The sequence below is a fragment of the Hemiscyllium ocellatum genome, chromosome 17 (genome assembly GCF_020745735.1).
Source record: "Hemiscyllium ocellatum isolate sHemOce1 chromosome 17, sHemOce1.pat.X.cur, whole genome shotgun sequence".
NCBI lineage: Eukaryota > Metazoa > Chordata > Chondrichthyes > Orectolobiformes > Hemiscylliidae > Hemiscyllium > Hemiscyllium ocellatum.
In genome coordinates this window covers 53,731,162-53,754,278 of record NC_083417.1, presented here as the reverse complement: position 1 = coordinate 53,754,278, position 23,117 = coordinate 53,731,162, and the positions used below count along the sequence as shown (strand labels likewise).

At 40.8% G+C, this 23,117-nt stretch overlaps 2 protein-coding genes and 1 long non-coding RNA gene across 3 annotated transcripts in view; 2 read left to right on the top strand and 1 right to left on the bottom strand.

The window, feature by feature from the left end:
- The window catches only part of LOC132823980 (uncharacterized), a 66,290-nt gene extending 56,729 nt beyond the window's left edge, over positions 1-9,561 (top strand). Inside the window, exons 4-5 of the long non-coding RNA XR_009645617.1 lie at positions 7,990-8,080; positions 9,312-9,561. This is a non-coding gene — a long non-coding RNA (uncharacterized LOC132823980). The remainder of the gene's footprint in view (positions 1-7,989; positions 8,081-9,311) is intronic.
- A 516-nt stretch (positions 9,562-10,077) lies between these two features.
- On the bottom strand, positions 10,078-11,398 carry thap11 (THAP domain containing 11). The gene has a single exon (XM_060837756.1). It carries the CDS (start codon positions 11,241-11,243, stop codon positions 10,578-10,580), a length of 666 nt encoding a protein of 221 aa, XP_060693739.1. The 5' UTR covers positions 11,244-11,398; the 3' UTR covers positions 10,078-10,577.
- Positions 11,399-16,909: 5,511 nt separating this feature from the next.
- The window catches only part of cenpt (centromere protein T), a 64,040-nt gene continuing 57,832 nt past the window's right edge, over positions 16,910-23,117 (top strand). The window contains exons 1-3 of the mRNA XM_060837755.1: positions 16,910-16,999; positions 19,325-19,441; positions 20,630-20,759. Coding sequence (XP_060693738.1) covers positions 19,344-19,441; positions 20,630-20,759 — 228 coding nt within the window. The 5' untranslated portion in view covers positions 16,910-16,999; positions 19,325-19,343. The remainder of the gene's footprint in view (positions 17,000-19,324; positions 19,442-20,629; positions 20,760-23,117) is intronic.

Genomic DNA, 23,117 nt, shown 5'->3' with positions numbered 1-23,117 from the left:
CCTTCTTTAGAGACCGCAATTTCCCTTCCCACGTGGTTAAAGATGCCCTCCAACACATCTCGTCCACATCCCGCACCTCCGCCCTTAGACCCACCCCTCCAACTGTAACAAGAACAGAACCCCCCTGGTGCTCACCTTCCACCCTACAAACCTTCGCATAAACCAAATCATCCGATGACATTTCTGCCACCTCCAAACAGACCCCACCACCAGGGATATATTTTCCTCCCCATGTCTTTCCACCTTTCGCAAAAACCGTTCCCTCCATGACTACCTGGTCAGGTCCACGCCCCCCTACAACCCACCCTCCCATCCTGGCACCTTCCCCTGCCACCGCAGGAATTGTGAAACCTGTGCCCATACCTCCTCCCTCACTTACATCCAAGGCCCCAAAGGAGCCTTCCACATCCATCAAAGTTTTACCTGCACATCCACAAAGGTCATTTATTGCATCAGTTGCTCCCGATGCGATCTCCTTTACATTGGGGAGACTGGACGCCTCCTAGCAGAACGCTTTAGGGACCGTCTTTGGGACACCTGCACCAATCAACCACACCGCCCTGTGGCCCAACATTTCAACTCCCCCTCCCACTCAGCCGAGGACATGGAAGTCCTGGGCCTCCTTCACCACTGCTCCCTCACCACCCGACGCCTGGAGGAACAATGCCTCATCTTCTGCCTCGGAACACTTCAACCCCAGGGCATCAATGTGGACTTGACCAGTTTCCTCATTTCCCCTATCCCCACCTCACCCCAGTTCCAAACTTTCAGCTCAGCACTGTCCCCATGACTTGTCCCACCTGCCTATCTTCCTTTCTACCTATCCACTCCACCCTCCTCTCTGACCTATCACCTTCATCCCACCCCCATTCACCCATTGTACTCTTTGTTACCTTCCCCCACCCTCCTCCCTGACCTATCACCTTCATCCCCACCCCCACTCACCTATTGTGCTCTCTGCTACTTTCTCCCCACCCCCACCCTCCTCTCATTTATCTCTCTACCCTTCAGACACTCTGCCTCTATTCCTGATGAAGGGCTTTTGCCCGAAACGTCGCTTTTACTGCTCTTCGGATGCTGCCTGAACTGCTGTGCTTTTCCAGCACCACTCTAATCCGGAATCTGGTTTCCAGCATCTGCAGTCATTGTCTTTACCTAAACTCACTGCCCTATATGGGTCTGCACACATCTTCATGATTTATATATGTCAAGACACTTCTTTGTGACTGCTCACTCTATGCTGCATCACTGCATCGTGTGAAGAATTCAACCACTTCAGATCCATCTCACTGGCTTCCTTTAATAAAGACATTTTGCCAGTCCTCCTGACGAATGACTGGTGAAATGCCACATTGAGATTCTGCAGCTGAGCTTACAGAAGCTAAATACTGCAGATGCTGGCAATCTGAGATACAATCAGATAAGAATGTAAAGCACAACCAGTAGATCAGGCAGCAGCTCTGGAGTGAGAGAGAGAGAGAGAGATAGAGAGAGAAAGAGTCTAGAGCAGTGTTCCTCAACCTTTCTGTATTCAATGCCCCCTTCTTATCCTTGAAATCATGCAACGCTCCCCAAAAGTAAAGCTTGATTTCCGCATATAGTACTTTCATCAATTTGTAAGGCAATTTTTTTATATATCAAAAGGGAACATAATTTATCCTCAACATTTGAGGCCATTTCATCGATGCGCCTTCTCACGGAATTGTTGCTAAGAGGAATATGCTTGATAGTCATTGATGGTTCCTGATGTAGCCCAGTTGATAATACTTCAGCAATAGCTGGAAGCACCAATGATTCACCCATGGAATGAGGTTTACCACATTTTGCAATTAGCTTCGCTACGTTGTATGATGCCATAAGGCCATCCACATTTGTGGCTCCCATCTTTGAAAAAGCAGTGGAAATCGTTGGTTGCTGATTAAATTTATTCTTTAATGTTTGAAAATATGCCAAGTCTTTGTCCTTTTCGTCACTGTGTTTCTTTTCCAAATGTTTAATAAGGGAAGGGTTCATGGCCTCGTTGGAAACACTTTGTTTACAGAGCAAGCACAGTGGTAACTGCTTATTAGATGGAGATTGAATAAAGCCATATCGCAAATAGTCCATACTATACTGCCTGCACTTTTTCTGACTCGATGAGGCCATGTTTACACTGTCGCTCGAATACCCAGCTGGAATCATGGGTATTACCTTATCATGATAATTTTAAGACACTCAGACAAGTGGCAAAATTTGATTGGCTAATTAGCTGTAATGTGCATTCATTCTGCCACCCAGTAGAACAGTTGAAAAGCTGCATTTTGTCTTCCAAGAAGTGACATGAGTTAGGTGATATTGATCTTGGCAGTAGAATCAGTGCCAACTGCGAAAGAGTTCAAATGGTTTGCCAGTCACAGAGAAGACTATCGATAATAGCGCAGCAACCAATCAGAGTGCATGCCTCTATGGGTGCAGGGAAAATAACAGACTCGTGTTATGCAACTAACCATGTGCACACAGCAATGTCCTTCAGGGACATGGCAGTCTTCCAAGTGATTGGTAAGCTCTCTACAAAGTCATTCAGTGCCCACTTGCTGCCCCCTTTGACTTCAACGCCTACCGAAGGAAGGCAAATGCCCCTCAGGGGGCGCTTCCGCCCCCGTTGAGAAACACTGGTCTAGAGTTATCATTTCAGCCCAGTGAATACTGAAGTAGGAATGAATGCATGGAAGAGACATAGGACAGAAGGGAAGAGAGATTAAATGGCAAAAGGGTGATGAATGGAGAAACAGAAACATAGAAATGTAGAGAATAGGAGCGAGTAAAGGCCATTCAGCCCTTCAAGCCTGCACCACCATTAATATGATCATGGCACATCATCCAACTCAATCCCCTGTTCTTCATTTTCTCCATATTCTTTGATCCCTCTTGCACTAATACCTATATCAAACACCTTCTTGAAAACATTTAATATTTTAGACTCAACCACTTGCAAATTTGGAAAAGAGAAATGTGAACTAGTCAGTAAAGAGTTTTTAACTTTTGACAAAGGTCAGGAGACTCCACAATGCAACCCTTGACCTCCTATTTCTCAGTTGGCCATCCTCTGTTGACCTCAATCCCACCCAGCAGTTCCTCGTGTTACACTAGTGACCATTCCCACCTACCTACTATAACTCTACTTCAACAGAGATATTCTCCAAGCTGTATTAATTACTGGGTAATCACTTGATGGCCCAGTTTTGGGTTGCCTCTAATGAGGCCTAGCTGCTAACATCACCCAAGGCTAACTGCTACCCATCCTAGACAGGCTAGATCCTTGCTAGGCTAGAGCTCCAGCCTGACAGTGGTACAGGGCTCCTGCAGTTTGGGAATCAGATTCTAACCTGACTAAGCAAGTGAGAAACTAGTAAAGGGATGGGACAGTGCACCTGGTCACTCCATAGAAACTCGCTTTAAAATGTTTGACCAGTGCGAGTGCATTCCACTATTGCTCTTGAAAGATTTTAATTTGCTGGCTCTGAATTTAACTATGTCCTGCTGTGAAAGAGTGCATGGCCCCAAAGGAGAGGACTTAATTTGTGTAGCATCTAATAATGACCTCAGCATTTCTCAAACTACTTTAAAGGTCAAATAAGCTCCTGTATTATCACTTGATCCTTAACATTGGGTTGGGAGGCAGGAAGTATCAACAAGTCATTGCCCAGATGTAATGGACCTCAAGTCTCTGACTTCAAATTCAAGAGTGTCGAAATTGGACTTGGGTCGTGATACCAAATAGGTGAATTCATATTAACCGCCCATCAAGCCATCACATTGAAGGTCCAAATAGGCAGTGTTAAAAACCAGAGTCCACACTTAGCAGTCCAAATTCAAGTTGTAAATTGAAAATTCACACGTGGGGAGTACCTCAAAGGCTCTCCACCAAGTTCCAAATAGTGACGGTTTTGACATTTATAAAAACATAAGGGATATGGATAGGGCGAAAAGCCAAGGTCTTTTTCCCAGGGTTGAGGAGTCCAAAAGGGACCTGAGGGGCAATATGTTCAAGCAGAGGTTGGTGCGTGAATCGAATGAGTTGGCAGAGGAGATGGTGGAGACGGATACAATTACAACATTTAAAAGGCATCTGGATGGGTACATGAATTGAATGGGTTTAGAGGGATTCGGACCAAATACTGGCAAATGGACTAAATCAGTTCAGGATATTTGGTCAGCAGGGACTAGTTGGACTGAAAAAGGGTCTGTTTCCAAGTTGTAAAACGCCATGCCTTTAATTTGACTGAACAGTGAATGCGTTGTCCTTTGTTGAGTGTGCTGAGAAATCTAATTTCAACTCAACCTTGTAGTGGAGAGTGCCGCATGAAGAAGAAAGTAACCCTTTTGGAATAAAGGGGAGAATGCAATTTTTTAAATATCACAAATAGTTTCTAAAAGAAGCGGGTTTCTCGGTCCGTCGCTACGCAACAACTGTAGGGATGTTTGTGTTCGCCGACTGCAGGAAATGTGCACTAACACTTTCTTTTGGAATTTTCCAGTTCATTCCATAGCGTTCTTCATGAAATCATGTCGTCAATGTAATTTACAATTAAAATTTTATAAATTTCTTCTCATCCATATTTCTTCTAAATAAAATTATTTTCAGGTTGCCAATCGATAGCACTTTATGTCTGATTTGACGAGCCTGACTGGTGTCCGCATGGTATCTATTTAATTTACAATACGCTCATTTATTCCGCCTCTTGAGCATTGCATTTTGTTTCGTGAAAATGCTGAACTATATTTGCATGTGCAGAATTCGCGCTTGAACAGTTACTGTTCAAGATTAAGAACAAGATTATCGGCTTCCTTGATACATTGACAACGAAGTTCACGGTACGAGGACTCCAAGGGTTTTTTTAAAAATGCAAGTTCCCGCCAATTTACAGCTGCTGTAAATTCTAGATATTCTAAGATTGCCTACATGAGACGATTTTGCATTTCTTATTAAAGTGTCTTTGGAAAGTAGGAACATTGATTCTTATTTATGAATTGATGCATGTTAGAAACTTTCACATCAGTCTGAAATTAAAATTACAATTACAGCTGTGGTGTCACAACAGAGATTAAATTTATATTTTCAAACCTTGGCCCAGTTTACCAACAATAGGGAAGTGTTATACTGATCCACTCTCCATACTGTATGTGGCAGTTTTTTAAAATTGTGTTCAGCAAAGTTGACTCATTCGCTGGGCTTCTGACGCATTTTAACATTGACAGTCTTGCATGGTAGCCTAATGAGGGCTGACAGAAATAATGTTTTGATGGAGGGTAAAGTTTTTTTTAGATTAGACTTACAGTGTGGAAACAGGCCCTTTGGCCCAACAAGTCCACACCGACCCGCCGAAGCGAAACCCACCCATACTCCTACATTTACCCCTTTACCTAACACTACGGGCAATTTAGCATGGCCAATTCACCTGACCTGCACATCTTTGGTCTGTGGGAGGAAACCGGAGCACCCTGAGGAAACCCACGCTGACACGGGGAGAACGTGCAAACTCCACACAGTCAGTCGCCTGAGTCGGGAATTGAACCTGGGTCTCTGGCGCTGTGAGGCAGCAGTGCTAACCACTGTGCCACCGTGCCGCCCTGTACAGAATGAGGCATTCAATGGATGTGTGCGGTTTCTGTTCAGTAGTATTTGTGTCTCCTGCTCATACCGATACTTGGACATTATATGATCTAATTTAAATTCCAGCCCTCAGGTGGCTGAGATGGAGAATCAGAAACTTGGAAAATACAAAAGACGGAATGGCTCCCCAACTCATTACCACAATTGGAAAAATTTTGTCTGCTCACCTAAGGTGCCAATTAGGCATGTATGAGAGGGCTTGGCAGCAATTTGCCTGCAGAGGTAAGCAGCCAGCTCAAAGAACTTTCTATCACAAAGCTGCATTTGTAGCCAAAGCGTTGTAGCCAGAGATATTTTTCTTCTGTTCTGACATTTTTGAATTTTCATTTTGAATGTATGACCCTGAGGATGCCTCCTCACATTCCCATCTGGATGGGGCTGCTAGAACAGCTAACCCCTCATTCAGCCAGCAAGATGGTGGGAGGTTTCCCTCTCTTGTACATGTTGATTTCGCTTGAACCATCTAGGATGTCTTGGATAGATTTGTCCCCACCATTCTTGTTGCTCATACTGTATTAGTTGAGGCTTCTGCTGCTATATGAGGTAGGATGCCCACAAGCAGCTGAGACAGAGTAGGGAATAGGTTGATGACTTATTTATTAAAGCTCGTTACATGAATGATGGTCATTTATGAGATGACACTCAACCTATGAGTGGGTTCACATTACATTCTTATACAATATTGGTAACAAGCACAACTTGTTAGAATTCTTAACAACTCTCTGCAACACTTGGAGAACTGGCTCACTGCTCCCAGGAACAATTTCTTATATTCTGATAGGCAAAACTTATTTTGAGATGTACTTAACCCTGTCAGGGAGAAAATGAGGACTGCAGATGCTGGAGATCAGAGCTTCCCTCCTCCCTACCTTTTATCGCCTGCTTGGCACATTCTCCTCATTCCTGAAGAAGGGCTCATGCCCGAAACGTCGATTCTCCTGCTCCTTGGATGCTGCCTGACCTGCTGCGCTTTTCCAGCAACACGTTTTCAGTCCGTCAGACTCTATTATACAATTGGAGTGATTACTCAATGTCAAAATGGCCCCTGTGCATGAGCAGAAACTGGTTGTGACATCAACAGGCTGTCACAATGTCTGCATATTTGTTGCCGATATCACTGTGTTCCAGGTTCAGTGACATCAGCGCCAGCACAGATGATACCTACCATGGGTGTAGCAGGAGTAGGTGTGTGGGAACAGGCAGGGGCTGGAGGTGAGGTGGAGCTTTTACTCCCTTGTGGAATAGTTCTTCACTGCCTTACCACCTGATCATAATTTGCCACAGTGGATGACATTGCACAGGTGGAGTGCCCAGATGCATTTGGAGCATGCACAGTAAGAATGTTCGCAATGGACAGTTCTTTGGCCATAGATCCCAGAAAATAACTTTAAACATAAAAAGCAGGTGAAGTTCATCGCAGCTGCTGTTTTGGCACTTTGTAATGTGGCACTGCAAATCAATATTCCTACACAGGTATGGGTACTACAGCATCAAGTGATGACATTCACAATAAATACAGCCTTAGACAACACCCTCCTTCCTAGGATATCAAGAATGAAGGTAGTAATTACAAAGATACAATTAGAAACAATAATTGACACCTTGGCCCCACTCGCCTACTCTTGCTATTCAATAAGATTGTAGATCTGATAATGGACTCCTATAGAGTTTACAAGAATCAGAGGTGACTGAATTGAAATTTACAAGATCCTGAGGGGACACAACTGGATATGAGAGAATCTAGAAAATAGGTCATTATTTAAAAACAAGGGTTCACCCATTTAAAAGGGAGATGAGGAAAATGTTTTTTCTCCTGAAGGGTTGTGAGCTTTAGAATTCCCTTTCACAAAAAAGCTTTGATTTAGTAACTTAACATTTTTAAAAAGACAGTAGTGATTATTGTCAGAAATATGCAGGAATATACATTTGAGGTTAAAATCAGATTATCCACAATCTTATTGAATAGCACAGCAGACTAGGAACTGATTGCCTACTCTCGTTCCTTATTTGTATGTACATTACAGTATTTTGAAGTAACCCTCATAATCAGCAGTGATTATATTAAAGAAAGTAGAGACAAGAGTGATTACAGCAATGCTATAATTATAAAATTAAGACACCAAAAGATTTAGTCATTTAAATTGGTCATTTGAACCCTGAATAAAATCCAAAATTTATTCTTTTAACTTGTGGACATCTTTAGTATCACAGAAATGAATTGTGAAAGTTAATCCAAAGGCTACCTGTTCATTGTAACATCAAGCGAAGAAAGGAATCTTTAAAAAAGTAACTTTTCTCCACCTGCATATTCACCGTACTAATATGATGTTTCACAGTGGAAGCTCAACATTTGTGACAATACTGCTGCAAGCTTACGAAGAGGTAACTTGTAGTTAATTACTCGGATGTTCTGCTCCCAGTTTACAGGTATGTTTATTCTCTTACTCATCATCACATGGTATTAATAGCCTTTTGCAAATATTATTGAAATGCTAATGAATACTAGTTGTTATCAAAACATAAATTCTAATAGGAATAAGAGCTGTAAAAACTGTATTATAACCAGAATCAAAGAGGGGTAACAGTGAAATAGACACTTTATGTTATTTGAACATGATTTAATTACAGCAAATGATTAATTAGCATTAGAGACACTGTCAGTTTGAATTGAAAACACTGGCAGCAACTGTTTATTTTTAATGATATGTATTCAATTTATCACTGTTGCCGGCTGGTAGAAAAAAGACTTTTATTTACATAGCATCTTGAAGTGCTCTGGACATTCCAAAGCATTTACAACAGATGATGAATACATTGAGAATTAAGAGCCAGAACAATATAGATCAAAAGATAATAAAGTTGATTGTAATGGTTATACTCATGGCATATGGCATGCCATGAAACATCAATTCCCAAGTAGTCAACTACAGATTATTTCAGAGAAATGCTGCAGTAATTATGTCACAATCATTAATCCTTCAAAGTGAGACTCCTCACATAACAATTATTGCCACTGGTGTCAATAGTTGAAGTAGTTAAACTAAAATTAGAAAATGCTCAGGATAGACAGCATCTGAAAAGAGAAAAAGCAGATTCTGACATTTTAGATAGATGCCATTTTAAAATAAAAAACAATAACACCATCACAAATGAGATAGGGCACAATCAGCAAAGTTGGCCTACAGGATGAAGAGAACAATAAAATTAGCCATTGATGAATAGAACCTCTTTGAAACTGACGTGCTGAATGTTTCAGTGCCTTCCAGCATTTGCATTCAAAGATACAAATATTTCTACTGAAAACCACAGTAACAATGAAACTTATAATTTAAAAAAAGCTCTCCTTTCCAGCACTATTTTGTGTCTAATATAATTACAGGGGCACGAAAATAAAACTATTTGAACTTTGTTTCAATCTTGTTACGCAAATTATCATTAACGGTAATGTTTTGTATTCACCAGCAGCTTTGCTGTTCTACTTATAGCATTGGACTTTTGAAATAATTGTTTGCAATTTTACAATAATTCTTCAATTCAAGATGCAAAGTGTTCATTAAGCACATTAGGTAGTGTGCTATTGTAACATTAGAGAATCATTTAAGGTCCAGCCAACAGCAGATAAACATTTTAATGATTGTCGGTTACGAAATTGTTCTAGGAGAAAGTGAAGACTGCAGATACTGGAGATCAGAGCTGAAAATGTGTTGCTGGAAAAGTGCAGCAGGTCAGGCAGCATCCAAGGAGCAGGAGAAGCGACATTTCGGGCATGAGCCCTTCTTCAGGAATTGTTCTGTTTATTTCAGTATGAGACCATGGACGCAATGTTGAAATTACTTGACCTGTTTCAATAAACTTAGTGCGTTATTGTGAATTATAGAACTTCCTGTACTGATTGCATGCTTATTGACTTATTCAGGATCCTGTTTAAAGTGAAATATTGTAACTATTAGCATGTATTTCTGTGAAATTTCATTTAAAAATTAAATCTTTTAAACAGTAAATGACTTATAATTTTCCACATGAAATGATAGGCAAACTGCAGAGTTATTGATCAGAAAAATGGTGCTTTATAGAGGTGACATAACAAATGGATGCATAGCCAAAGAAGGTAATATTAGAAGAGGTGACCAAAAGCTTTCTTACAAACATGCGTTTTATGGAGGGATTGAGACTAGGAAGGTCAGCTGGAGAAGTTTAGGAAGAGAATGCCAACACCAGCCTAACCAATCTACTGTTTGTGAGTATTTAAGTACTGTTCTACCTCTTTGCTTGCTCATGTTTAAAGTCTCACAATCGTATTAAAAAAAACACTAAAAATTCAAAAAAGTAAAAATCTTATTAGACCAATTTACAAAGTGTAACCATGAGAGGATTTATTATACTTTTTATGGTTATTGTTGTACAGTAACTTAATGGAGAGGGCAATATACAAAATAATGGGGAACTACTAAATTGATAGCATCATTATAATAAAACATAAACATTGATTCATAAGAAGAATATATTGGATAGCAAATGATCGTCACATTGTCGTGATAAACTTGGTTTCTAAGACTGATGCTCGGGTGGAAAATGAACGTTTTTCAGTACCTTGTTGCTGCACTACTTCCTAAAAGTTAACTTCAGCACTGCAACATGCAGAATATGCCTCAAATCTGACCTGTCGCGTGAAACAACCGGTAACGAGGGATGCATGTCATCTGGGATGTGCGCGCACACAGAAAAATGAAGCAAGTGGTGTCACACTATTTTATCACATCTGAAATATCACACGAAAAGTCCTAACATCCCGTGCCACACCGGCACATGATCGTCGTATTTGTCTTTCTGTTTTTGTTAAATTCTCTCTTTCCGCGGGTCCAGTAGCTGCGAAGTGTTCGTGTAATATATATATATATAATACAGTATATTTATAAAATAGGCATCACATTCCATGTTTCTTCCTGATGACAGACATGGACAGTAATTTCTCCTTGTTCCTCAACTCCTCCCGCAGGATGGCCTCGCTGACCTTCAGTTGCCGGATGGTGCCTTTCATCTCCTTGATCTTCACCTCCATCAGGGCGATAATGTCCTTCTGCTCGTTGAGTTTCCTGAGCAGCTCCTCGGAGGTGGTGGTGGAGGAGAGCGAGTAGGAGTGATCCAGGCACTCGGGAGCCTCGGGGCGAGGGACGGCGGCGGCGGCGGTGGCGGCGGCCGGGAGGGAGGGCGACGATGAGGAGGACGAGGACGAGAAGAAGTAGGGTCCGGACAGGTCGATGGGCTTGACGTCCTCTTGTCCGGCGGCGCTGGCGGCCGGCAGCTTCTTGCGGGAGCGCCTGATCTTCCTCTCGTTGACCCCTCGGAGCGGGAAGATGGTAGGGACCTTGACTGAGTAGGTCTTCCTGCCGCCGGGGAAGTGGGCGCTGCACACCCGGTGTCCGGTGGTGGGGTAGAAGGTGCTGAAGCAGCCCGTTACTCCGGTGCGGGAGATGTTCTGGAGCCAGAGCCGGCGCTGCTCCTCATCCTTGGGGAAAGTGTAGAAGCGGAGCTCCCGGTCCCGGTGCGAGTTGTTGTAGCAGCCGGGCACGCAGCAGGTGAAGCCGGGCATCCTGCCGCTGCGATCCCCGGGGCCAGCGCCGCCTGAGCGGCCTCTTTAATCGCAGGCCCGGCTCCCCGGACTCTACTGTTCGCACGATGCCCTCTCTCCCCCACTCCAGTCCCCCCAGGTTTATTTATTTTCCCCCCAAACACCGAGTTAGCTGCAAAGCCCAGGCCGCGCAGCGGAACTACATCTCCCAGGATGCAGCGCGCCTTACACAGCCACTTCCGGTCAAACAAACAAACAGCTGCAAAAAAAAAGCAATAAAATGAACTTCTCTCTCAAAATAATGAATGCATTATTGAAACCTCTTCTCGCGTTTGTGCTCATTTGTATTTGGTTCTTATTACACTGATCAACACTTCACAAACTCCACTTCAAACTTTGTTTGCATTTTATCATATATTTGCTTTAAATTTTGTATCATTTTTGTTTGACTGTTATACTACACCTAAAGCAATAGCATTTATTGTATGCAAATAGGGGGAGAGTTTACTGCCAACAAAATTCACAGAAATAACTAAAATCTACATTCAAATTACGAAAACCAGACCCTAAATCTTACTATTTTGTTCACAGGATGTACATGACAATAATGTTTGAAAATTGATCAGTAAATTAATTTTACTAACGATGTTTATTAGCATTCAAGATGGCATCTCAAAAGCTGTTTTTGACTGAAATTTTGAAAATTTTGATTGAACTCATCTATATTTAAAACACCTTCAATAAAGGTACAAAAGTAAATTTCTGCCAACAGTAAAACCGATATCAATGATAGTGGTCACAATCCCATACTCATTACAGAGAGAGACAACTCATGGTAGGTTTAACCTGAGGGCCACCATGCCTCAGGCAGAGGATGAGGTCAGGAAGGTGGGACATTCACATCATCTTAGCTGGTGCAGGAATTGAACTAACTGGTTGGTAACTCTCTGCATGAGAAACCAGTCATCCAACCAACTGAGCTCACCAACCTCCAAATGATAGATTTGACAATTGAAGATGAAATTAATAAATAATCATTGAAGATAATTATGTGCCCTGAAATAAACATAATTAAAAGAAAGGATTCAAATTCTGAAGTATGCCACCATCTGACAAAAGGAATATTTTCATTTTATAAGAACACACTCTTTGTGTCTGTTATTTGTAATTGAAGGAAGATGAATAAATATGAGTCTGTGTACTCATCCATCTGCTTATTCACAGGATGTGCAGACCACTTAGGTTTGAAAATAGTTACATTAGTAAAAGGACAAGGATCTTGCAATATAAATTTATACAATCCATTCCTTCAACATCAAAGCATATCATTAAAATCTGAATGTAGTTTATAAATGGATAAGATGTAGTATGTATGTACCTATATAACAGTGCTGACCACATTAATTTAAAATCTCAATAGGACTCATTGGAATTTAAATATAGGTAATATGATAATTTGTAGGCTGGCACCAAATGAAATAATTGTGAAAATGCTGCATATGTAAGAATTAAATTTCATCCATTTTCTGTCTGGATCCATTTATTTATTGCTTTGAGGGCAACTATGAGTAGGTGAAAAAAGTAACATTGCTCCATATTCTGAGAACAAATCATGTACATGTTATATATTTAAGTCTGTCAAAGAAGTGGAAATATTTATTTACTGTGATCTTGATAACCATTCCAGGAACCGCAGACAGGCTACCTTGTCATAAATTCACAATTTGATCACAATATTTTGCGTATGTGGTTGCTTAGATAGCTTAAGATGAGCTCCACATTGTCAGACTGTATCATTCTCGCTAAAACCAGAACCAGTAGCTATTTTAATATTTTATAATTATACAAACAATAAGTCTGAATAATTAATTTTTACAATTAATGATTCAGAATACTCAAAACTTGCTTTGAGATTTAAATAAGGCAATATGTAATGGAATTATATTAACTGAGGTGCTAATGGACATAATTCACCCCTTTTTTGTATTACTAAATTTTGTTTCATTGCCAACAAGGTGGAAACAAAAGGTTCAAATGAGGGATCTGCAAAATCTCGATACTCAGTGTTGCTTAAGTACTTCCAAGGTTCCTTTTGAAATTCTAGATCAGTATTGTCTTTTCAGACTAGGCATGTTCCTTTGGAGTTGATCAACTTTATTTTTCAACAAAGTGGTAACTAAATATTAAATATTTTTATTGCTTTAATAGATGGGATGTGAACAGGAACACATTACCAAGCAGCTCTCCAGCTCTTGTCTGGAGAGCTGTTTGTTAGAACAAAGTCAATTGGCATTCTATATTAATGGTTTTAACAATAAAGTGAAGAAATATTTACTTACATAAGATAAACTTACAAATATTCTAATCTAAACAAATAAAGATACTAATCACAAAACTAGGTATTAATTATATGCTGATTACAAGTGGTTCATTAATTGTAGTGAAATGCTGTTCCTGGAAACCAACAATTATCACCAAATAATATTTGAGCATTTGTCCAATTTTCCTATCATGGAAATATTGCAGCGCAGAAGGAGACCATTTGGTCCGTTATGCCTACACCAGCATTTGAATTGAGCAATATAACATAATGCCATTCTCTTGCCTTTTCTCCATACACTTCACATTGTTTCTACTCAAATAATCAGCTAATGGTCCTTTGAATGCTTCTATTGTATCTGCTCCAATATAGTTCCATGTAGTGCATTCCAGACCTGATCCACTTGTTGAGTAAAAGGCTTTACTTCACTTTATATTTGTAAATTACCTTACTCTGTGCCCTCTCGTTCTTGATCCCCTAACAAGTGGGAACAATTTCTTCATAACTATTCTATCCATATCACTCATGGTTTTGAAAATTTCAGTTAGAACTCCTCTTGGCCTTCTTCCCTCCAAGGACAACAGTCCCTAACTCTCCAATCTATCCTCATAACTGAAGTTTCTCTTCCCTGGAACCATTTGTGTAAAGATATTCTGCACTCTTCTGATGCATTCACATCCTTCCTTTAGATTTGTACCTAGAACTGTAAAAATACTCCAGCTGAGGTTGAACAAGTATCTTGTATAATTCCAGCATAATGCCCCTGCTGTTGAACTCTATGACTCTTTCAATAAAGATCAGGTTACTGTAAGCTTTATTAATTTCTCTTTCCACTGTTCTGCCACCTTCAACAATCTATGTACATATTCATCCAGGTCTCTTTGCTCCAGCACCCTCTTAAGAATTAAAAATATTATCTCTCCATGTTCTACCTACCAAAACATATCTCCACATTGAACTTCTACCACAAAAATGGAATAATCCCAGCAATCCAAGGTAGTGGCCTAACTGTACCATTCCACCAACTCTCTTGACCCCTCAGCTCCTGCCGTGTTGTCAGCTTGGATAGGTCAGAACTTATTAATATTCTATCTGAATGCAGTATTTCCCAGAATGCAGCACTCTCTTTTTGGATTCTGAAGAATTCGAAATGTTAACTTTGTCTGTCTCCCCAGAAGTGCTGCCTGAGTTTTTCCAGCAATTTCTGGTGTTTACTCCTTCATCAATCCAGAATGTACATTCAAGCAACCTGATTTCTCTTATGTTTCCTGGAGCATAATATCAGATGTATGCGCACATCATACTAGATTATCTCTTATTTGGTTCCATTCTATATATAGTCAGTCAAAGATGCTGTAGAAAACCTGATGGAACATATAGCTGTTGGATTTAAATTGAAATCATAGCACTTCTAAACTTTAGTTTTTCCAGTACCAACAAAAATCAGTTGGCACTGAGGTGCCCATCTTGACATGATGTTTTGCAATAGGAATGCACTATACCATTGTGTTTCCTGGAAAATATCCTTCTTTATGTCATTCCAACATTTGGATTGATGGCCTGAATGATGTAGAATCATAGAATCCCTACAGTATGCAAGCAGGCCATTTGGCCCATTGAGTCCGCACCGACCCTCCAAAGGGCATCCCACTAGACCCATTCCCTACCCTATAACCTTGCATTTCCCATGGCTAATCCATCTAGCTGTGCACATCCTAGGACATCATGGGCAATTTACCATGGCTAATCCACCTAACCTGCACATCTTTGGACTGTGGGAGGAAACCAGAGCACCTGGAGGAAACCCACACAGACATGGGAAAACTTTGTCAACTCCACACGAATAGCCGCCTGAGGGTGGAATCAAACCTGGGTCCCTGATGGTGTGAGGTAGTGATGCTTAACACTGTGTCACCTTGCTACCCAATTAGAAAAAATAAAATAAGTTTATTGAGTTGCAGCTAATATTTAATGAACTTGGTTAAACCCAGATGAAATCATATTGAATATTTTTAACAATTTCAATCCTTATAAAAATATTTTTTATTTTTTTCAACCCTTCAGTATTGTGCTAAGGTTTCCGGGAAATAAAAGATTAATCTCCTCAATACTGATTCAAGGAATATGTGAGAAAATGTCACAGAAGCAAGAATATTTTTTCTTTAATATACTTATTTATTATTTTAAAAGATTGTTGAATTGGAGGCAATGACTGTTTGATTGAGTGGACCATTTGGAGATATCGGCTTTTGATCTCTCCTGGAATATGTCCAACAAAAGCTAGCTTCTGTAGTTTTGAGAAGTTAATTCAACTAGTGTGAAGATGGTGAAGGAGTGGCCTAATATGAAGAGTTTTTTTTAACAGTGAGGATAGTTAGAACATGTTCTTTGTCTCAGGCAGAATCTATAAGTCCTTTCCAATGGATGGAGTTAATTGCATTATTTAGTGAACATCAAAGAGTATTAAATAGGAGAGTTGTCCTCAGCTAAATGCTTATTTGAGGATAATACAATTGGACTGCTTGGTAGGCAGCAAATTACCAGTTAAGATCTGTAATGCAGGATGTCGTGGATTGGCACATTCCAAGGTCTAAATATTGGATGACACACTAAAGCTTGAAGCTATTGCCACTAAAGCATTGTGGGAAAAGGCCAATGTCTCAAACCTTTTATTGATATGTTACCACGAGGGCCTGCTGACATAGAGAACTCATCATGGCTTGTATTGGAAATGTAAATAGTTTCTTGTCATGTTTAGTAAATGTTCCAATTTTGCATTTGGTTGGAGGCACCCAAGATTGCAATTCTCAAATGAGAAATGAGTTTTTTTTATTGAATTTTCTGAAATGTCTGACTTGGATGATTTTGTAATGTACTTTTAGATAATTCATGAATAAAGCATATTTTAGACAATAAGTTTTTTTTGCTGTAATATTCAAAATGTGACATCAACCCAGAGTTCTGGCAGAGCTTCAACTAACTTGACAACTGCTTATTCATAAGATACGTGTAAAAATAGATGCAGAAGTTTATTAAAACCTGACGTAGCTTGGTATTTTTAAACAGTTTCCAATTTCTAACTCCTGCCATTCTGCTCCAAACCATCTAAAACAATTAGCCAACCGCACAGTCTTCAGCTAAGAGGGCTTTTGTTTGGTAACTGGTAATCCCTTGAAGGGAAAATAGGCCTTAACATAAATCTTTGATGAACAGAAATAAGTAGCCAGACAGGAGCCTCAGTAAGTGAACTACATGTTCCAATGGCCATTGCGGGGATCACCAGAATGCGACCTCGCGCTTCCGGTTGCAGGTTCTCGCGAGAAGCAGTTGAATGCTGAGGCGGGACGGGCGGTAGTTGGACTCGGCCGTTGTCAGTTTCGTCACTGAGGGGCGGCGGCGGTGGTGTCGTGCACCGGGCCTCAGCAACACCCGGGGTACATTTGACAGCACGGAGCAGGTGAATCAAACACGGGCGAGATTGTAACTCATTCAAAATCACTTGGTTTACAGAGTTAAAGCTACGGGAGTGAGTCCACCGCTCGATGGAAATTGCTGGAGAAACTCAGCAGGGTCCGGCAGTATCTGTGGGGAGAGAAAATAGTTAATAATTTCGGGTGCAGTGACCCCACTTCGGAACTGTTTTCCCTGTGTACTTGCCGATCAGTCTTGCTGAGTTTCTCCAGCAACTCCTGTGTCTGTTTCAGATCGCTAGCGTCCGCAGTTCTTTGTTTTATTTCACTGCTCAATGGACAATGATCCAGGTAACGAGGACACGACTCCCAACTGAGGTAGCTAACCTGGTAACCAGTACCCTGACTGAGGGAGTTGATCTGGTAACCTGGGCACCCAGCCCGTAATAAGGGAATTGACCGAGTAGCTATGAGAACCAGCCGTGTAACTGTGGTCATGACTTTGTAAGTAACAATGGTTTGGTAACCTGTCCCTTCAACAATTGGACCCAGGGCCCACTGAGCTTATTCTAACATGGACATTTATTGTGTAATAGTGGCCAAATGATCCTCTGATGATTTTAGCATCAAATTTTTATTTCAAAATAAGTATACACAAAGGTTCTAAAATGCTTCTTAACAGGTCTTTGCAGAGCAAAAATAGCAATGTGTTGGAATTGTATAATTCCTTGGAGCTTCCCTGCTGTTGCAAAGCAAAAATTCGATTAGATTAGATTACTTACAGTGTGGAAACCAGGCCCTTCGGCCCAACAAGTCCACACCGACCCGCCGAAGCACAACCCACCCAATCCCCTACATTTACCCCTTTACCTAACACTACGGGCAATTTAGCTTGGCCAATTCACCTGACCTGCACATCTTTGGACTGTGGGAGGAAACCGGAGCACCTGGAGGCAACCCACGCAGACAGAGGGAGAATGTGCAAACTCCACACAGTCAGTTGCCTGAGTCAAAGGTGTTTTCTATTTATACAGTAGCCTATTTACATTTAGTTCGAGACAAAGGACCTGACAACTGAACATATCCTCATTACATTTTGACCAAAATACCTTACATGGTGGTCTTTCCCCACTGCACCTTGGCAACAGCTACCCCAAACTTCAGTGCATAGTCCTGGACCTTGAAATGTTCCAGTCTGCAACGCATAACTCAGGCACCAAATATGTTTTCAGAGGAGTGACTCAAGGAACTGACTATGAGCTGAAACTTGATGAAATAACCCTGCAACACTGGCTTTGACCAATCCAGTGAATGGGCACTGACTACTGCCAAAATATATATATTTTTAAAAATCTGGTTTTGCACTGCTGTGTTTACCATCATATTTAGGCTGCGCTTCAGAAGTAATCACATAGAAACTTCAGACATTTGTCCAACTATGCTGTAGATAAATGGAAACCTTTTAAGAAAATAACCTGAAATTAGTTCTTTATTCTTTGGCCAGTGTTGCATGAAAGACCAGATCCATTATTATTGTAGAACATTCCTGTTTACAGGTCATTTGCACAGGAATGGTAATTTCAATGTAAAGTAATTTGTTTCACAAATATGTAAGACCTGTAGCAGGTTAATATGATTTTTCAGACATTGTGTTCCTTTGCCAGTACACTGGCAGGTTCGTTTTGTTAAAATACAGCCCTGTCAAATTAAACATTATGAATTCAACTTCATTAGTGCTGCTTGATTTTGTGCACTTTATTAAAATACCTATTCTTTGTTTTGAGCAAGAAAACAGTGGTGGTAAAATTTCAAATATGAAAACTTACAGCTGAATTTTATGACCCAAATTCCATCCAAGTGCATTTCTAACAGTAGTCACTGAATAGTGATGAGCAGTGGAAGTGCGAGCAGATTTTTTCTCATGTCTTCGAGGCTGAGTTAGGTTTGTGTATCTTTGCTTTTTTTTTGTCAATTAAAATATTTGTGCAGCATAATGTTATCAAATACAAAACATATTTGAGTGGCAAATAAAGACACTTCAGTTTTATTTTGGAGGGTATCAAGATTAACTGGACAATCTGAAAATTCAGCAAGTGTAAGTATTGAAAGAACATGGATTGCATTTTGTTTGTGTTTTGTTAGTTTTTATAGTCCACTTCATTTATCATGAATACATGACAGGATAACAAATAGGGTTTCCAGATCCGAAAATTAGACAAGTGATAACAGAAGTAATATTGATGTAGAGTTTTTAGTGAAAATCCAATATGCTCCTAAATTCCAAAAAAAATGAAGAATCTTCAGATTTTCTGGGTTAGATATAGGTGACAGGCTGGCAAAAAGGACTTATGTTTATGGTTTTATTTCTACAGACCTTTCTGCACAAAAAAAATGGATTCTTTACCTGAGGATATGACGATGCGCACCCTAATTAAAGGTATGATTGCTGAAGAGGTTCCACAGAGCATTGTGCGTCCAGAGACACACAGGTAAGAATGATATCTTGCCAGGTTATATCCATCTACCGCCTCCTACAAGACCATTGACATAAGTTATTATTCCCAGCAAAAAGATGCCTGCTCAGATGTCCGCTGATGGGTGAAGCATTCGCAGATGCTTAGTATAGGGTCTAGACTTTGTGCACGTATTGTTAGAATTTATCAGCTATGCTGACTGAGAGGTGAATGCATTGTTTTGAAACCCTATAGGATTCTGCTGTACAGATTCACATTTTGGTCTCAGCTCTACTATTTCAAACTCTCCCGAACACTTAATTCTGTGAACTGGGGCTGCTTTTCAGCATTTTTATCTATTGTGGTCTGAGAGCGTTTGTTCAACTAAATGTTTTTCACTGGGAGTTTGTCAGGTTTCAGAATTAGGGTGTCTAAGATTTCCCCATGTCTCTGATGTTTGACGATTATGTACAATTCAATGCAATGCTGTTTACCGGTATAAGAATCTGAAGGAAATTGATCTTTTTCTGGTGAACTCAGAACTAACAATGTAAATTGTGCATTACTCTCTTGAGCTGCTTTTGTGTTAATGTTGCTACACAGGCCATTAGATATTCTGAGACCTCTGAGCCTTAATCTCTCCACAATTTGATGAAGAACTAATAGTAGTAAATGTAAAATTTTGTGCTACCTCAGATGACAACACTTGGGCCATTGCATCAGCCTAGGCTGCTGTGTATATCGATAATTTAACATTGTTGATGGGAAACCATTTTTTTTGTCATTGCCACACTGTAAACTTTAAAAGTCCACTTGTGCAGCAGCATCAGAATTTACTGCTGAGTAAAGTTGTATCGAGCCTCTTCCAAAAATATATATCCAAGTTAGTTTGTTGTATGTCATTTTCCATCGAGTACTGAACTCAGCGGTGAGTTGCTGAATACAAAAACGTGTGTCCATACTGATCTGACTTGTCATTTTTCAGAAGACAATTTGATCAATGGTATAATCAGGATTGAAGGTACACACTCAGCCGTCATGTATTCCAGTGAGAAATAAAAACCAAAAGAACAATAGATGCTGTAAATCCAGTGAGAAATGGTTGTTTCAGCAAGGCTTAAAATATACCTTATGCAGCTGTAACTTGACCCAGAGTTAGTCAGTTATGCCACCCACAAATCATACCTTGCTAATTGTGTACATCTTAATTATTTTTCTCTTTAGACGTAGGTCACGGAAAAAGACAAGTACTCCCAAAAAGCTCATTGACGTCTCTGTGCAACAGTCTCCAACTATGGTTCTCCGCAGTCAAATGAAAGCGAAGGTCAGAAGTTGTCAGCTAACTGATGCTGCTGTGAGTAATGGACCATTTTATGTTTCTGAATCAAAATTATTTTGTTTTAATCTATTGTTGTAAAGAAGTTAGGTATTCAGTTACAACAAAGTAAAATTTTTGGTAATGTGTCTCATCATGCAGTATATAGAGTCATAGAAATGTACAACATGGAAACAGATCCTTCGGTCCAACTCATCCATGCTGACCATATACCCTAAATTAATCTAGTCCCATTTGCCAGCACTTGGCCCATATCCCTCTAAACCCTTCCTATTCATCTACCCACCCAGATGCCTTTAAACGCTGTAATTGTTTCAGTCTCTACCACTTCCTCTGGCATCTCATTTCATACACACACCACCCTCTGCATGAAAGAGTTGCCCCATATCCCTTTTATATTTTTCCCCTCTCCCCCTGAACCTATGCCCTCTAGTTCTGGACTCCCCACCCCAGGGAAAGGATCTTGTCTACTTACCCTATCTATGCACCTCATGATTTTATAAAACTCTATAAGGTCACTCCTCAGCCTCTGATACTCCAGGGAAAACAGCCCCAGCCTATTCAGCTTCTCCCTATAGCTCAAACCCTCCAACCCTGACAACATAGTCATACAGATGTACAGCATGGAAACAGACCCTTAGGTCCAACCTGTCCATGCCGACCAGATATCCCAACCCAATCTAGTCCCACCTGCCAGCATCTAGCCCTATCCCTCCAAACCCTTCCTATTCATATACTCATCCAAATGCCTCTGAAATGTTGCAATTGTACCATCCTCCACCACATCCTCTGGCAGCTCATTCCATACATGTACCACCCTCTGCATGAAAAAGTTATCCCTTGGGTCTCTTTTATATCTTTCCCCTCTCACCCTAAACCTATGCCCTCTAGTCTGGACTCCCCGACCCCAGGGAAAAGACTTTGTCTATTTATCCTATCCATGCCCCTCATAATTTTGTAAAACTCTATAAGGTCAGCACTCAGCCTCCGATGCTCCAGGGAAAACAGCCCCAGCCTGTTCAACCTCTCCCTATAGCTCAAATCCTCCAACCCTGGCAACATGTAAATCTTTTCTGAACCCTACTTATCCTATCCATGCCCCTTATGATATTATAATGCTGTGACCAATAAAGGAAAGCATACCAAATGCCTTCACTATTCTATCTACCTGTGACTTTACTTTCAAGTAGCTGTGAACCTGCACTCCAAGGTCTCTTTGTTCAGCAACACTCCCTAGGACCTTATCATTAAGTATATAAGTCCTGCTAAGATTTGCTTTCCCAAAATGCAGCACCTTGCATTTATCTGAATTAAACTCCAGTTCTCAGCCCATTGGCCCACTTGGTCCAGATCCTGTTGTAAACTGAGGTAACCCTCTTCACTGTCCACCACACCTCCAATTTTGGTGTCATCTGCGAACTTACTAACTGTACCTGTTATGCTCGCACCCTAATCGTTTATGTAAATGACAAAAAGTAGAGGACCCAGCACCAGCACCACTCCACTGGTCACAGGCCTCCAGTCTGAAAAACAACCCTCCACCACCACCCTGTGTGTGTCACCCTTTGAGTCACTTCTGTATCCAAATGGTGAGTTCTCCCTGCATTCCATGAGATCTAACCTTGCTAATCTGTCTCCCACGTGGAACCTTGTCGAAAGCCTTACTGAAGTCCATATAGAACACATTTACTGCTCTGTCCTCATCAATCTTCTTTGTTACTTCTTCAAGTTTGTGAGACACGATTTCCCACGCACAAAACCATGTTGACTATCCCTAATCAGTCCTTGCCTTTCCAAATACATGTACATCCTGTCCCTCAGGAATCCCTCCAACAACTTGCCTACCACTGAGGTCAGGCTCACTGGTCTATAGGTCCCTGGCGTGTCTTTACCGCCCTTCTTAAACAGTGACACCACGTTTGCCAACCTCCAGTCTTCCGGCACCTCACCTGTGACTATCGATGATACAAATATCTCAGCAAGAGGCCCAGTAATCACTTCTGTAGCTTCCCAACGAGTTCTCAGGTACACCTGATCAGGTCCCTGGGATTTACCCACCTTTAACTGTTTCAAGAGATCCAGCACTTCCTCCTCTGTAATCTGGACATTTTGCAAGATGTCACCATCTATTTCCTTACAGTCTATTTCTTCCATATCCTTTTCCACAGTAAATACTGATGCAAAATATTCATTTAGTACCTCCCACATTTTCTGTGGCTCCACAAAGGCCGCCTTGCCGATCTTTGAGGGGCCCTATTCTCACCCTAGTTACCCTTTTGTCCTTAATATATTTGTAAAAACCCTTTGGATTCTCCTGAATCCTGTTTGCCAAAGTTATCTCATGTCCCCTTTTTGCCCTCCTGATTTCCCTCTTGA